The sequence below is a fragment of the Otolemur garnettii genome, unplaced genomic scaffold (genome assembly GCF_000181295.1).
Source record: "Otolemur garnettii isolate 467f Iridium unplaced genomic scaffold, OtoGar3 scaffold00003, whole genome shotgun sequence".
In the NCBI taxonomy this organism is placed as follows: Eukaryota; Metazoa; Chordata; class Mammalia; order Primates; family Galagidae; genus Otolemur; species Otolemur garnettii.
In genome coordinates this window covers 30,308,138-30,321,776 of record NW_003852398.1, presented here as the reverse complement: position 1 = coordinate 30,321,776, position 13,639 = coordinate 30,308,138, and the positions used below count along the sequence as shown (strand labels likewise).

Sequence of the window (13,639 nt, the reverse complement as noted above, 5' to 3'; positions counted from 1 at the left end):
CTACTTCTATGCTGCCCTATCTTGGTTGGTACAGGTTGTGACCACAGTGCAGAATTCCTATCTGCCTCGCTTGAAACTGAAAACAATTGTCAAAGTAACTAAACAGGCTGCACGACTTTATCTTGTGGGAGGAATACTGTCTCCGAGGCTAAGGTAATCAGAGTGAGGAGGCAAACGAGAAGAAAAAGAGAGGGAGAGAGGAGAGAAGAGAGGGAAGAAAGAGATGAAGGGGCCTCCGAGGACTCTGTCCTGTAACTAAGGTAAAACAATTTCTGAAAATGGGTTTCTAGTAGAAATGTTTCTTAGGCATTGCTAGAACAGAATGGTGACGGAAGATATATTGTGAAGGGAGTAATTCTACATCTGCGTAGGATTCAGATCAACTTATTTACCTAAGCTGATCTGTGTGTGATGCAGGTAAGAGGTACGTTTAAATCTGGGGGAGAAAAGGAAGAGCAGAAGCCCGACTGCATCCTGAGGGGGTGGGAGCTGAGGCTGTCAGAGGCTTTGCCCAGGCAGGGTAAAGGACCCTTCCACCCGGTGGGGAGATGAGAGTGTGGCCACCTCCACTGGCTGGGTTTGTGTCCCTGCTCTCCCTTCCGCCCAGGCAGTGAGCAGGCAGCCGGTGGAACGCTCCCTCTGATCCCTGCACAGGCACGGCTGAGTCTTATACCTGCTAGCACTGAATCAGAATGAGTCATTTGAAACTTGGGTGCCGGAACAAAGTACTTGCAAACTGCCTGATGAGACACCGCCTCGATGTAGGTGGGATATACCTCGCGGAGCAGTCACATTTTCCCTCCTTCCTTTCCTCTCTCCTTCAAGCCAGCAGAATTCTGGAGCTCTCAAGAGATCGGCTCTACTCCCTTGGCTCAGCTGACCCTGCGATGTGGACCCTGCTCCTCCAGGTCGGGACTGGAGTTTTGAAGTAAAATGGATGATTTGACATTACTTGATTTTCTGGAGTGCCCTGTGTGCTTGGAAAAGCTCGATGTCACAGCCAAAGTCCTCCCCTGCCAGCATACCTTCTGCAAACCCTGCCTGCAGAAGGTTTTCAAGGCCCACAAGGAGCTGAGGTGCCCGGAATGCAGGACCCTGGTGTTCTGCAGCATCGAGTCGCTGCCGGCCAACCTGCTGCTCGTGCGACTTCTGGACGGTGTGCGCGCGGGCAAGAGCCCCGGGAGAGGGGGTTCCTTCCGCAGGCCCGGCGTGCTGACCTTGCCGGACGGCAGGAAAGGCAGGGCCAACCCCAGAGGTCTGCAGGCCAGCTCTTTCCGGCTGGTCCCCAACATCCGAATCCACACAGACGGGGTAAGAAAGATCTTCCTTGTTAATATCATGTCACTTGGAGGTTGGATTTGCGTGTCCTGGGAGCTAGGGATTGTTTTCTTCTAGTTTCGGAGCGCGCCGTATTCCCCAGTGATAAGTTTCCGTAGGCAGCGATCATGTCACTGAAACATGGGGAATCCTAAGCCTATCTAATTCATCTAAGAATTCGCCTTTGAACTAGTCCAACTTCCTCAGGCTCTCCTTCTTGTCCAGAAGGTAAGAGCACGAGGAAAGCCTTTTAGATTGTATTTTTGGTCTTCCACTTCTACTGTTCTGAGGACAAGCCAGCGTGTGGGAAATGCGTGAAGGGGGGAGGGGGGGAGAAAACAAATCCAAACGCTTGCTGCTGGTGAGAGCTCTGAGAAGCTTCCAAATGTCAGGTTTCGCATGAATTTTACCCAAATCCATCTTCCCACCCCTAGTCATAAAGCGCTTTTATGACAATGCCCATTCATAATCTATTCAAAGCTATCAAGTTAACTTGAGGCCCAAGATAGTGCCAGAGGGAAGCGTCCTTGTGGGCGGACTGATTGATAGCAAAGGCTGGGCTGTGAAGCACAGCAGATAAGTAGAGGGGCACCAGAGATAGGTCTCACTTTGCAAAATGAATAAAACACATGCACAGCTCAGGCTGCAAACAGAAAACCAAACAGACCCAGGTGAACTGCCCAGATCACCCAGTAATGCTCTTCCTGTCTGGAGAACTGGAATCCCCCAGTCCAGCCCTGCAGGTACACCCCAGGACTTTATCTGATGTGGCAGAGAGCCCCGTGGCAGGAGGCTGTGTGAGGGCACATGTGTGAGTCCAGCATAATTATTTGCACTGTCACCCCTGCAGTCAGTGTGCCAAAGTGGACACAGAAAGCTGTGGCTTGGGTCACTGGCATACTTAGCAAAGCCAAGCTGCATTCTTTGACGTCTTACCTAAGGCAGGTTTTAACACAGGTCGCAGGACCCACAGCTCCTTGCTCTGAAGAGTGTGTAGGAGGGTCTTGCACAGACTCCTGCCCCACTCAGAAGAGACTTGTGATATGCCTTTGGGACAACTTTTTGAAATTTTTCCAAGAGCTCAGCCCTTCCTGAGTTCGGGGCACCTTTCAGCCCCCCATGTGGTAGGGATATATGTGTAAACATTTGAAAATGAGAGCGGGAAGAAGCAGGACACTGACATTGCGTCCCTGCAGACTCTTCATTGCCACCATGCTTGTGTGTGTGAACACATTCCAGAAGAGGGCTTGGGCCTCCCCTCCTAGTCTTTCCATAAGCCCTGGTCTAGTCATCAATCAGAATTCCACAGGCCTGGAAACGCTGGCTGGGTGGGGGTGGGGAAGGACATTTTTCTCAAACATGCCTTGTTTACAGAGAAGAGGGCTCTATCTCTGGGTCAGCAGACCCACCTTGAATTCCTAAGAAGCCCTCCACCCTCCACTCCCGCCTCTCCCTCCCCTACTTGCAGAGTATCATCACTCACTAAGGAAATGCTGGGGGCCTGGGAGGAGGCAAGTCCCTTGTCAGCGTCAAACGTTTTTGTGCAGGTCTTCATCTTTTTCCATGTGGCTGTGTTGCTAAGAAAAGGTAGCAACAAAAGCATCCACAGCTGCGAAGTTTTTGAACCACAGAGAAGTCCCAGGGTCCAACAAAAGCATCCACAGCTGCGAAGTTTTTGAACCACAGAGGAGTCCCAGGGTCCTTCTACCACAAGGAATTGGGATGGGAGTTAGTTATAGGTCAGAGACAGTCACCAGGATGCTGGGTGCCCCTGGAACTCTTTCACAGAGACATGTTACAGCCGAGTGTGCTGTCAGTGATGTGCCTGTACCCGTCCTCTGAGCTACACTGGACCGAGTCCTACAAGGAGGCTGAAACCCAGAGCCTTTAAGGGCTCCTGATTTCAGGAAAGACCTGGGTGCTCTGTGAGAGAGCAGGGCTGGCAGCCACTACCTCACCCCCGACCCCAGTTTCCCTCATTTCCTGAGTGATTCCTCTTACAGTGGTTCCTCTCAGACCTATTGCTGGATACAGATACAGCTGACATCTCCAACCTGTCTCTACTCCCCCGAATATAGGTATATTTTCTGTAAGCGTGGAAGTGACCAAGCACTCTTTGGTTAAGAGAATTGGGGATTGTCTGGATGCCACACGCTGTTCTGAGAGTCAGAGGAGACAACTTCACCCTCACTCAGTCCTCCCTCTCTGCTTCAGTTTAGACAATCAAATGAAATACTTGAAATAATACTTACTACCCACTTTCTTCCAGGATAGTGTGAACGTAATCATTGCAACATACTAGTATCACTGTTGAAAAGATCTGCTATGTAAATGCAAAGCAGCTTCATTATCATTAATTTAAACTTGCTGTATGACTTTGAGCAAGCCACTTAAGTTTGTTGGGTCTCAATTTAAAATTCTGTAAAATGGGAAGATGTATTGTAAAAACAGAGAGCCCTTGTGAGGCTTAACTAATTAGTGTTTGTCAAGCACTTTGAGAGCTTTAGATGAAAGACATTTGGAAGATCGTTATTACGTGAACATTATTATTGACTGTTTATTGTGCCCTGCCATGCATGAGACATGCTGGAGTTACAACCCTTGCAGGAGAGTGGAATAGGTATTATTATTGAACTCGATGCTGTGCTGAGTTCAGGCCAGGATAATACTAAGTATAAAGTACTTTCCTAAGAGGGCATAAATAACCTGTTGTCACAGGGTACCATTTTGTAAAATACCTCTTTCAGAGGACTCGCTGATAACCCGGCCTTCTGAAAGAGTTCACTTAACTTCCTCTCTAGGAGCTTTTCCAAAGTCTACTCTGCTCACCTAGGTTCATCTTAAAAAACGAGCTCATCGAGATCTTTTGTTAGCTTAAAGAAGCCTGATGCATCTTGTGCCAGCCAGTATGCTAGGGTGGAACCAATCGTCACACCTCATGGTGCCACCCCAATACAGAGAAAAAATAGCCCATTGTGCCAACATGTCTAAAACCCTCCCAAGCCGATTGTGTAAAAAGAAAACTTGAGAAACGACTGTAGGTTTCCACAGCATGCAATTATTTCAAACCAACAGGCAAGATCACCAGAATCCTGGCAGGCCCCTGGTCATGCAAAGCCCACTAGTTCTCATTCCTTCTTATAATATAGTGAAACCAAAGCAATTCTGCAAGCCTTCTAAAGGGTTCTGAGTGCCTGAATAGCTGATCTGCCTAACTTCAATGATATCTCTGAATTAGGATGGAGTAAAGCAGAGAAGTTAGACATTTGCTGCCTTAGGTTAGAGAAATATCAAAATTCAAATCCTGATTCTGCCCCTCAACAGTTGTGTACTTTGGGTACGTAAAGTTCCTGATCTATAAATTGGAGATGAGAGCAGCGCCTCCCTCAGAAGGTGGCCGTGAGAAACACACAGGATGATTCATGTCACTTAACTCTCAGCACAGAGACTGGAACGTATTAAGTGTTCAATAAGTGTTAGCTGTGATTGTTATTGAAGTGACTTAACACTTTCTACTCTAAATGGCATGCCCCCCCCCTTTCACTCCCTTGTTAATCATGTGCCACCCAGGTCCTTGGTACCTTCATTTCTGGCTGTTTTACTCCCCTCCAAATGAACCGTGGCTGTGATTCAGACATGCGATTCTTCCCAGCATGTGCTGGCTGTGCAGCTCACTCCCAGGACCCTTAAAGAGCTATGAGTTGACTCTAGGAGACAACTTCACTTCTCCAAATAGCAAGGAAATGCACACATAGGGCAAGAACCTTGTCCATTTCCCAGCATCATCGATTTTGCGTTAACTTTTCTATTTTTCCTTTTCTCCTGCTTTGCACTCTACTCCCCAGAATGAATGTCACCACCCTGGGTTTTGCAAGGCTGGACTTTGTCCCTACATTGTTAAGTATCGTGCAGATTGCACACATTTCGGTCTTACTTGCCCCTTATCAGCGGGAACACACCTGCCACCGTCAGCACATAGACCAGGTGGCTTTGTCCTAGAAACTTTTTAGCTGGTTTGCAAGCACTGAGGGAGAAAAATGAGGTCGGAAAGCACATCAGGGAATTGAAGTTGGGTAGAATCCAGAAGGAAGTGCAGCCCCTTTCCTGGGTCTCAGATGTGTGCTGAGACAGAACTGTGATACAGACAGTGGTTTTGCTAAATTTGTAAAGGGGATTAAAATCATCTCAGGCACCTGAAAACAGCAGGGAAGTGCTACCTGGGACAGCAGGACCATATGTGGCAGATGGAGGAAGGCAGAAAGGTAGGGGCTGAGGTTGATAAGTCAGGAGTCCCAGATGGTTCTCCAGCTTCACACATGTTTGCAAACATTTTTTAAAACCACATGGCCCCAAGTTGTCACAGCCCCCGGCCTCTCTTGGTGTGACTTCTTCCTAGTTACCATCTCCTGCCTTTTATTGCTTACTGATGCGTGGTCAAAAGGAGTTGGGTTTGAGCTGTGAAGCCTTAGGTAAGTCACTTAACCTCTCTGATCCTCAGTTTCCAAATGTGTATAATGGAGAGAATAATGGTGTACATATATCATAGGGCTATTGTGAGATTAAAACTAAATAATATGTATAAAGAGCCTGGTACATAATGGCTGCCAATAAATGTTAGCAACAGAAATAACAAAAGAGTATAACAATAGAGGGAAAGGTGGGTTGGCACTGGAGTTCTTCACACACACACAGAGATGCAGAGGTGCCCATTAAAAAATCAAGCAAAGGGGATTGCAAAAGGAATGGGAGTTCTTGAAAAAGACAAAAGACAAAAGTTCATGCCTGTGGCTCAAAGGAATAAGGTGCCGGCCCTATATATCAGAGGTGGTGGGTTCAAACCCAGTCCCGGCCAAAAACTGCAAAAAAAAAAAAAGAGACAAAACTAGAGAAAGAAATCAGATTAGTAGTTGCTGGGGGCTAGTTCAGTGATTTTCAACCTATATGCTGTGGCATGCAGTGAGAGGATTTTAGGTGTGCTGTGAAAATGTTCAAAGATCATTAATTAAATTGTTTTAAAAAGAAGTTCAAAAAAAAGAAAAGAAAAGAAAAAAACAAAAGAAGTTCAAAGCATAAAGTATAGTCTCCTTTTTTATGTACTCTTTTTTTGAGTATTTTTATTTTTTCCGATTAATACGAGGGCACAATTTTTAGCTTACATTGTTCTCACTTCCAGGGTAAAGTTTCATTCATAGATGAGCCCCTCACCCAGGGGGTGTGTTACACACCCTCACAATGTGCACATTAGGTGAGATCCCCCCTCATGCCCCCCCTCCTTCTGCCAAATGTCTCCCCCCTCCTGCTTCCCTCTACCCCTGAACTGGACTATATTAGTGTTTTATTCTTATGAGCATATAATTTATATATTGATTTCATATTAGTATAGAGTACATTGAATATTTTTTCCATTCTTGTGATACTTTACTAAGAAGAATGTATTTCAATGTTTATTGTGGCTCAGTTCATAATTGCCAAGTCATGGAAACAACCTAAGTGCCCATCAACCCATGAATGGATCAACAAACTGTGGTATGTGTATACCATGGAATATTATTCAGCCTTTTAAAAAAAGATGGAGACTTTATATCTTTTACATTTACCTGGATGGAGTTTACTCTTCTCTTTTGGATCAACATAATTTAAGTGTGCTGCTGCATTGTTACTACTAAGTTCAAGTGTGTCGTGAGATACGAGGTTGAAAATCACTGGACTAGAGGTTGGGGGAGGGGTGATAATACAGGGGCAGCATGAGCGTTTTCATGGAGTGGGGGGATTGTCCTGTATCCTGATCATGGTATAAATTAAATGAATATATGCATTCTAATTCACAGAAACACACATCATGAGAAAAATAGTCAATTTCATCTATAGTAATTTTTTAAAATAATACATTAAAAAAGGAAAGTGAGCTCTTACACATTTCCTTTAGTCTCTTCCTGATTTCCACCAGGTTCACTCTGCTTTCTCTCCGTCTCTATGTATATTGGGTCAGTGTTACTTCTGAGAAAGACTTTGCCCTCATTTAAATGATTAAGGTCATGACTGTAGGGGAGCCTGTCCCTATTTCAGCCTGCCATTCTATTACCCACGTCAGTTTTCTTATCAGTTAAATATGTCTGGACAAACAGTGGACAAACATGACAGCTCATTCCCACACATGGCCTGAGCTCTGAGGCAGATGGGTGGGGCACGGGGTTCTTCTTACTCAACCTCAATTATCCACCATGTGCACTGGGGACGTGTTACCTAAGGAATTAGCTAACACATATTTTTGTGTTGCTTTCATTTCTTCTTAGAAAAGAGTGCCATCCCCCCTCCCTTCATACTGTAAAGAGATTTTGGAGAGAAGGCGAGCGCATGTTCAGCCCTGGCCTCTTGAACAGCTTACCTGGCCCATTTCAGGCATCGCTACATCTCTTTGGGCTTAGCTGGGACCAGTTCACAGACAGGCTGAGGATTCCTAATCCGCAAATCTGAAATCCGAGAGGCTCCACAATCTGAAACTTTCTGAGCACTGACAGGATGGTCAAAAGAAATTCTCATTGGAGCATTTTAAATTTCAGATTTTGGATTTTCAAAGTTGAGGTGCTTAATTGGTATGTATTCTGCAAATATTCCAAAATCCAAAAAAGTCTGAAATCAGAAACTCTTCTGGTCCCCTGCATTTCAGATAATAGTTTCTCATCGTGGACAACTTTACTCAGTTTCATTGCCCTGTCTCTTTTATTTTACTTACTTTTTTTAGAGACAGGATCTTTGGGTGTTCCCCAGACTGGAGTGCAGTGGCCATTCACAAGCATCATCATCATGCACTACAGTCTTGAACTCCAGGGTTCAAGTGATCCTCCTACCTCAGCCTCTCGAGTGGCCGGATTACGGCATGCACCACCACATTTGGCTCCCCCTTTCCCTCCCATTCTTTTTATTGATGCCTATACCTCAGACTACCCTTTTACATGGTGTGTTCTATAAGCTCTTAATGGATGTTGTGCAAAGCACCAGAGTCAAACCAACCTGAGATTAAAACAAAGCTATAGAGGCCAGGCTGGGTGGTTCACACCTATAACCCTAGCATTCTGGGAGGCCAAGGTGGGAGGATTACTTGAGCTTAGGAATTTGACACCAGCCTGAGCAGGAGTGAGACCCCTGTCTTCTAAAAATAGAAAAATTAGCTGGGCATTATGGCAAACACCTGTACTCCCAGCTACTTGGGAGGCTGAGGCAGGAGGATCACTTAAACTCAGGAATTTGAGGCAGCTGAGAGCTAGGCTGACCCCATGACAACCTAGCCCGTCTCCAAAAAAAAAAAAGTTAAACATTCGTTCTTTGCTACAGGACTTTTTGGAACTTCAGGCATGCAAATGAATTGTGACTCTCTACGTGGGAGATTTTAATAAGAAATGTTTTCTAAATTTCTATGATGTTGGCAATCCCCCTTTTCCCTTTTATTAGCTTGTTAGTAATATTAATTGTCTACGGAACAAAATTTGGGAAATACTGTCTCAGACTTAATAGGCTCAGTCACAATGCAGAAGATATTTTTAGAAAACTGTTTGAAATTCACTATCACCACCCTCTGCGGTATTTAGTTCCTACCCGTTTCTAGTATAGACACTATGGTGACTTACACAGCAAAGATTCTCACCTTCCCAATGCAAAAACCGACCTAGATGAGGGGGCACACCAGTCAACATGTATTCAAACACACATGTATGGATAGACATGTGTATTTACGTATTAAAATCAGGGGCATTGATACTGATTTTAAGATATTATTCTTTATAATATGTATCGTCTATTCACGTATAGCTCTGAAGGGAAAAAAGAGCATGTTAGATGCTCACTGTAGGATACGTCCAATTTTAGAAATGTTAAGATGTGAAAAAATAGTGTCTTACTAAAGAGTACATATTGTCTTATTCCATTTATATAAAATTCTAGAGAAGACAAAACTGTAAAAATAGGGATTCTTGTACAATGGAAATGCTTGATATGATAGTACGTAGGTTTATTAAAATTCCGTCAAAGTAGATGCTTGAAGTGGGTACATTTTTGAATGTAAATTATAACCTAATAAATTGATTAAGACAAAGAAGGCTTAGACTCAAGAAATGATGGCTTATGAGAATGTCAGGTGGTAAGGTGGGTCATTTTGAGGGAAATGAAGCTTGATCCATAAAAATAAACTGTCTAGAAAAAAATAGGAGTTTTAAGGTTCAGGAAGGATGTGGACCAGGGATGAACAGGTGGGGTCTGCTCTGGGCATCTGGTCTGGGAAAGACAGGACAGGATAGGGATCTCTTGAATTAGAATGGAAGCTGGAAGAGAGGGAGAAGGAGACAGACGGAGAAGAGACAGTGACCAGATACCTGCCTTTAGGTCAGGTCACTAGACACCACCAGGAAGGCACATGCCAAGTGTTGTCTGTGAGAAAGTCTCTGCAGTGGCCATTGTGCCAAGCTGGTTGCATGCCCTCACGTGGCCTACTGGCTATACCTACAGCAACTTGATGGATTCAGAGCAGCCAAGCAAGATATCGCTACTCCAGGTGGGTAGGAGAGCTTCCCAAGTAACTGGGGAGCAGCCTCTATGTCCCTGGAGAGCCATCCCTTTCCAAATGTTCAGGTTACCCAAGAGCCCTCGCACATCTGAGCACCAGCCAGAGTGCCCAAAGCAAGTGCTAGAACACGGTGAGCAAAGGCCAGTCCCATTCACCATGAGCAGCTCCCTACAGCCTGGGTCTGGGTCAGCCCCCAGGGTACACTGTGCCAGATCCCAGCCCAGAAGCCTGAACACTCAACAAGTTGTCCCTAAGCTCCTGCTGTATGCCAGGCTCTGTCCTGAAAGCTCACACCAGGTATGGTCTGGGGCTCAGACCCCAGGACTCCCAGAGTAGCTGAGTTCCTCTCAGATCTCTGTCATTCCTCCAGTCTTTTCCCCAGGTACAAAGAAAACAGGAAACTCAAAGCTCAGTACTATGCCTGAAGCTCCCAGCCTACACCCTGGCCCGTATTAGGAAGTCTGAAATGTTTTCTTGGCTGGAAGAGTAAGTAAATAAACACACTCATGTCTGTAGTAGACTTTGTGGAACCACAAAATCACTCCTCATGATGCAGAAGTGAACCCTGTGTGAATCGAGCCATTACAGAGCTCTACGGAGAGTGAGCAGCAGCTCACAACGTTAGGGGAAGGTCAGGTGGTGACTGAAATACATTTGATGTAAGTCACCTTAGTAATACCTTTTGGTGACAAATATCACTCAGGAAAACATAGTGGGCCAGGTTCAAATTCACTTAGTGTGTGAACTGCTGCCCCTAAGAAGATAGTACAGGCCACTCTCTATGTGGCCACACTCCTACATCACATGCTGCGTTCCACGTACGCCTTTGCTCTTGGGAAAAACACTTTATCCTCAGTTAATTGACACTTAGTCACAGGGATACCAGTGACGGAAAGGAACAATTTGCTGCTGTGTTTATGAGCTAAACTGACCTGACCTCCAACACGAAGGGAAGACAGCATTTCAGGTTACTGTGTGGCCCCAGGCCTCATACTCTACTTGTGCTGCCAAAGCCTTAATTTTTTTTTCTTTGTAGTTTTTGGCCAGGGCTGGGTTTGAACCCGCCACCTCCAGCATATGGGGCCAATGCCCTACTCCTTTGAGCCACAGGCACCGCCCCCCCAAAGCTTCAATTTTGTCATTTTTTATTGTGATAAAATATACACATCTTAGCATAAGATCTACAATTTTAGCCTTTCCTATGTGTCCAGTTGTACAGTCACAGTGTTATGCCACCATCGTCACCATCCCTCTCCAGAACTTTTCCAACACCCCACGCTGAAATGCTGCACCTATTCAACACTAACTCCCCGTTCCTTCCTCCCCCTAGGTCCTGGAACATAGACAAATATTTCTAAATGTCTTTCTGAATAAGAGAAATACATATTTTAGCATCACTATAAAGATACATGTTCTAATATTCTGCAGCTTCTGAGCTGAGATGTTCAGTGAGATGAGTAAACAGGATAATGTGATTCAGAACAGAGGCTCCCCATCCTCACGCGCCAGCTGTGTGCTGCTGGGCAAGCTACCTAGTGACTCTGGGCATTCTTCCTATGCAACGGGAAGAGCAAGTCTCACCTCCTAGGGTCTACAGGTGTGAGATCACATCTATAGGGGGCTTAGCACAGGGTCTGGCGCCAAATAAGTTCTTAGTAAAATTAACTATCTGCTTGTACTCATCCGGGTAGGTTTATCTTTAACAATTTATCACACTCAGCACAGCTGGCCTGCTATTTCCCTGCACCGTAGATGTGGGATAATAATGGTCAAGGCATCATTTGGAGGATAAATCAAAATAATTCACATTAAGCCCCCACAGGGCTGGACGCAGAGTAAGCTCAATGACAGTAAATGTCAGGCACTCTTATTATTAGTATTTCTCGGGTCTCATTTATTCAAGAGATATGTACAAGATGCCTTGTCTGGGTAAGACCTTTTGCCTGAGCTGCAGTGGAGAACTAAAGCCAAGGAGCCATGATCCTTGTCCTCAAAGAGCTTATGGTCTTTTGGGAGAGACAGCCATGTAAACAAACAACTGTGGTGCAGCTAATAAATCTCAAAACGAACGTGTTCATACGTGTTGAGAGAGCAGAGATAGAGGACTCTACTGACAGAGTAGATTTACTATGTGTCACTTACTGGGTGGCACACTTGCACCTACGGAATCTCACCCAACTCTACATACTACCCACTGAGATGGGGACTGCTGGTTTCTCTGCACATACGCGGTTTGTACTTTAACTGTTAATAAGTTAGAATATCATTACAGATCAAAATTTAGCATCTGTCTATCCGTGGAACTGTTCAGGAAAGTTACCGAGGTTGTACTCTTTTAAAATGCAGATGATCTGATTCCTAATCACCCAGGCATTAGGTCACAGCATGACACGGAGACATGCAAACCTCGAAACACACTGGGAGGCATGTTCACCAGGAGGTGGGACTGACACAAAATATGTGTCTGTCAGGCACCATTTAAAAGCACAGCACGGAAGGCCAACAGCAGAGCCCAGAGAACTTGGATCATTCACTGTTCTCCTTTCCTGAAAGGCTAATAGGAAAACTTTAGCCTAGAGAGAAGAGAAATAAGGCAAATAATCCTGGGGCGTCTAAAGCAGAGCACCCAGCCAAGGGCATCCCAGTCCAAGCTGCCAGTATTAGAGAAGAATGAAACTGCCCCCCCAGTCATGAGACTGCAGCCCGTCCCCGAGTCTCAGTGTGGCCTTTGTTCCTCCAGGCAGTCAGCCTTCGGTCCCAAACTTGGGTTGGGCTTAGATGTCTCCACAGCTTTCCTGAGTCCCCAGTGCTGCCCGCCAGCCTCCACAGCACGGATCAGACTGCACAACGCTGTCTGCTAATGTCTTTTTGCTAGTAGACTACCAGCTCCATGGGTAAGGACGGGCCATGTCCTCCTCTATACCTAGCATGGTGGCCAAAATGCAATCAGCATTCTCTAATTATTGAATGCATACTATTCGCCATATTGCAAGAAATTGCAGTTAGATTAACCAGCCTCATGGCTAAGGAGCTCCTCATCTCTTCCCCTGAGGCTAAAGGAACGGAACCATACCAGCCATTTAGTCCTCAGGATCCCTTCCGGCCCCTGTCTTGTTGGTGAGGGCGTTTCTTGACTAAGGCCAGGTGCGTGTTAGGAACGGCAGGCAGGTGCTTGCAGGGGATTCAGAGGTAACTGGGAGGTGAAAAAAGAAGCCAAACCAGAATGGAGCCAGATGGCAAGGAGAACCCAACTGACTGGCATGTTGAAGCCTTCTGAGCAGGTTGCCCTGGTTTTTGCAGAATTAGGAATAATATCACTGTACACATTAAAGTATTTTAATTGGTTGCCAAGGCAATGAATGTAACAGAATCACAGGGCACAGAGCAGGAGTAGACTCTGCAAGTCTGTGTTCACGAAAGGTGTTCGTCTCTGATATTAATGAACTGCCTTGATATGAGAAAGGCGAGGTGGCAAGAAGTCTCATCTGGGACTTCTGGTAAATAAACAGGAAATGGCAAAGAAACGAAGAGGTAGAAGAAAAACTTCCGTTCCCAGCTCTCTGGAGAAGCAAGAGAGCTAATCTTTCAGATCCCAGATTTCTTCTTGATGTGGTAAATTCCCATGGATGAGGGAAATCCAAGTAGATTGATTAATCAAGGGGGAGAAGAATGGGAAAGATTATAGCAAGGGTTCTCTTCCTCTGGGGAGATTACAAAAGGGATCCAGGGTGCAGGATCCTGCTTTTTTTTTTTTTTTTTTTTTGA

General features: G+C 45.4%; 1 protein-coding gene across 1 annotated transcript in view; it reads left to right on the top strand.

Annotated features, from left to right (window-relative positions):
- The first annotated feature begins 933 nt into the window (after window positions 1-933).
- SH3RF2 (SH3 domain containing ring finger 2) overlaps window positions 934-13,639 on the top strand; it is a 120,738-nt gene continuing 108,032 nt past the window's right edge. The window contains exon 1 of the mRNA XM_012806904.2: window positions 934-1,311. Coding sequence (XP_012662358.1) covers window positions 934-1,311 — 378 coding nt within the window. The remainder of the gene's footprint in view (window positions 1,312-13,639) is intronic.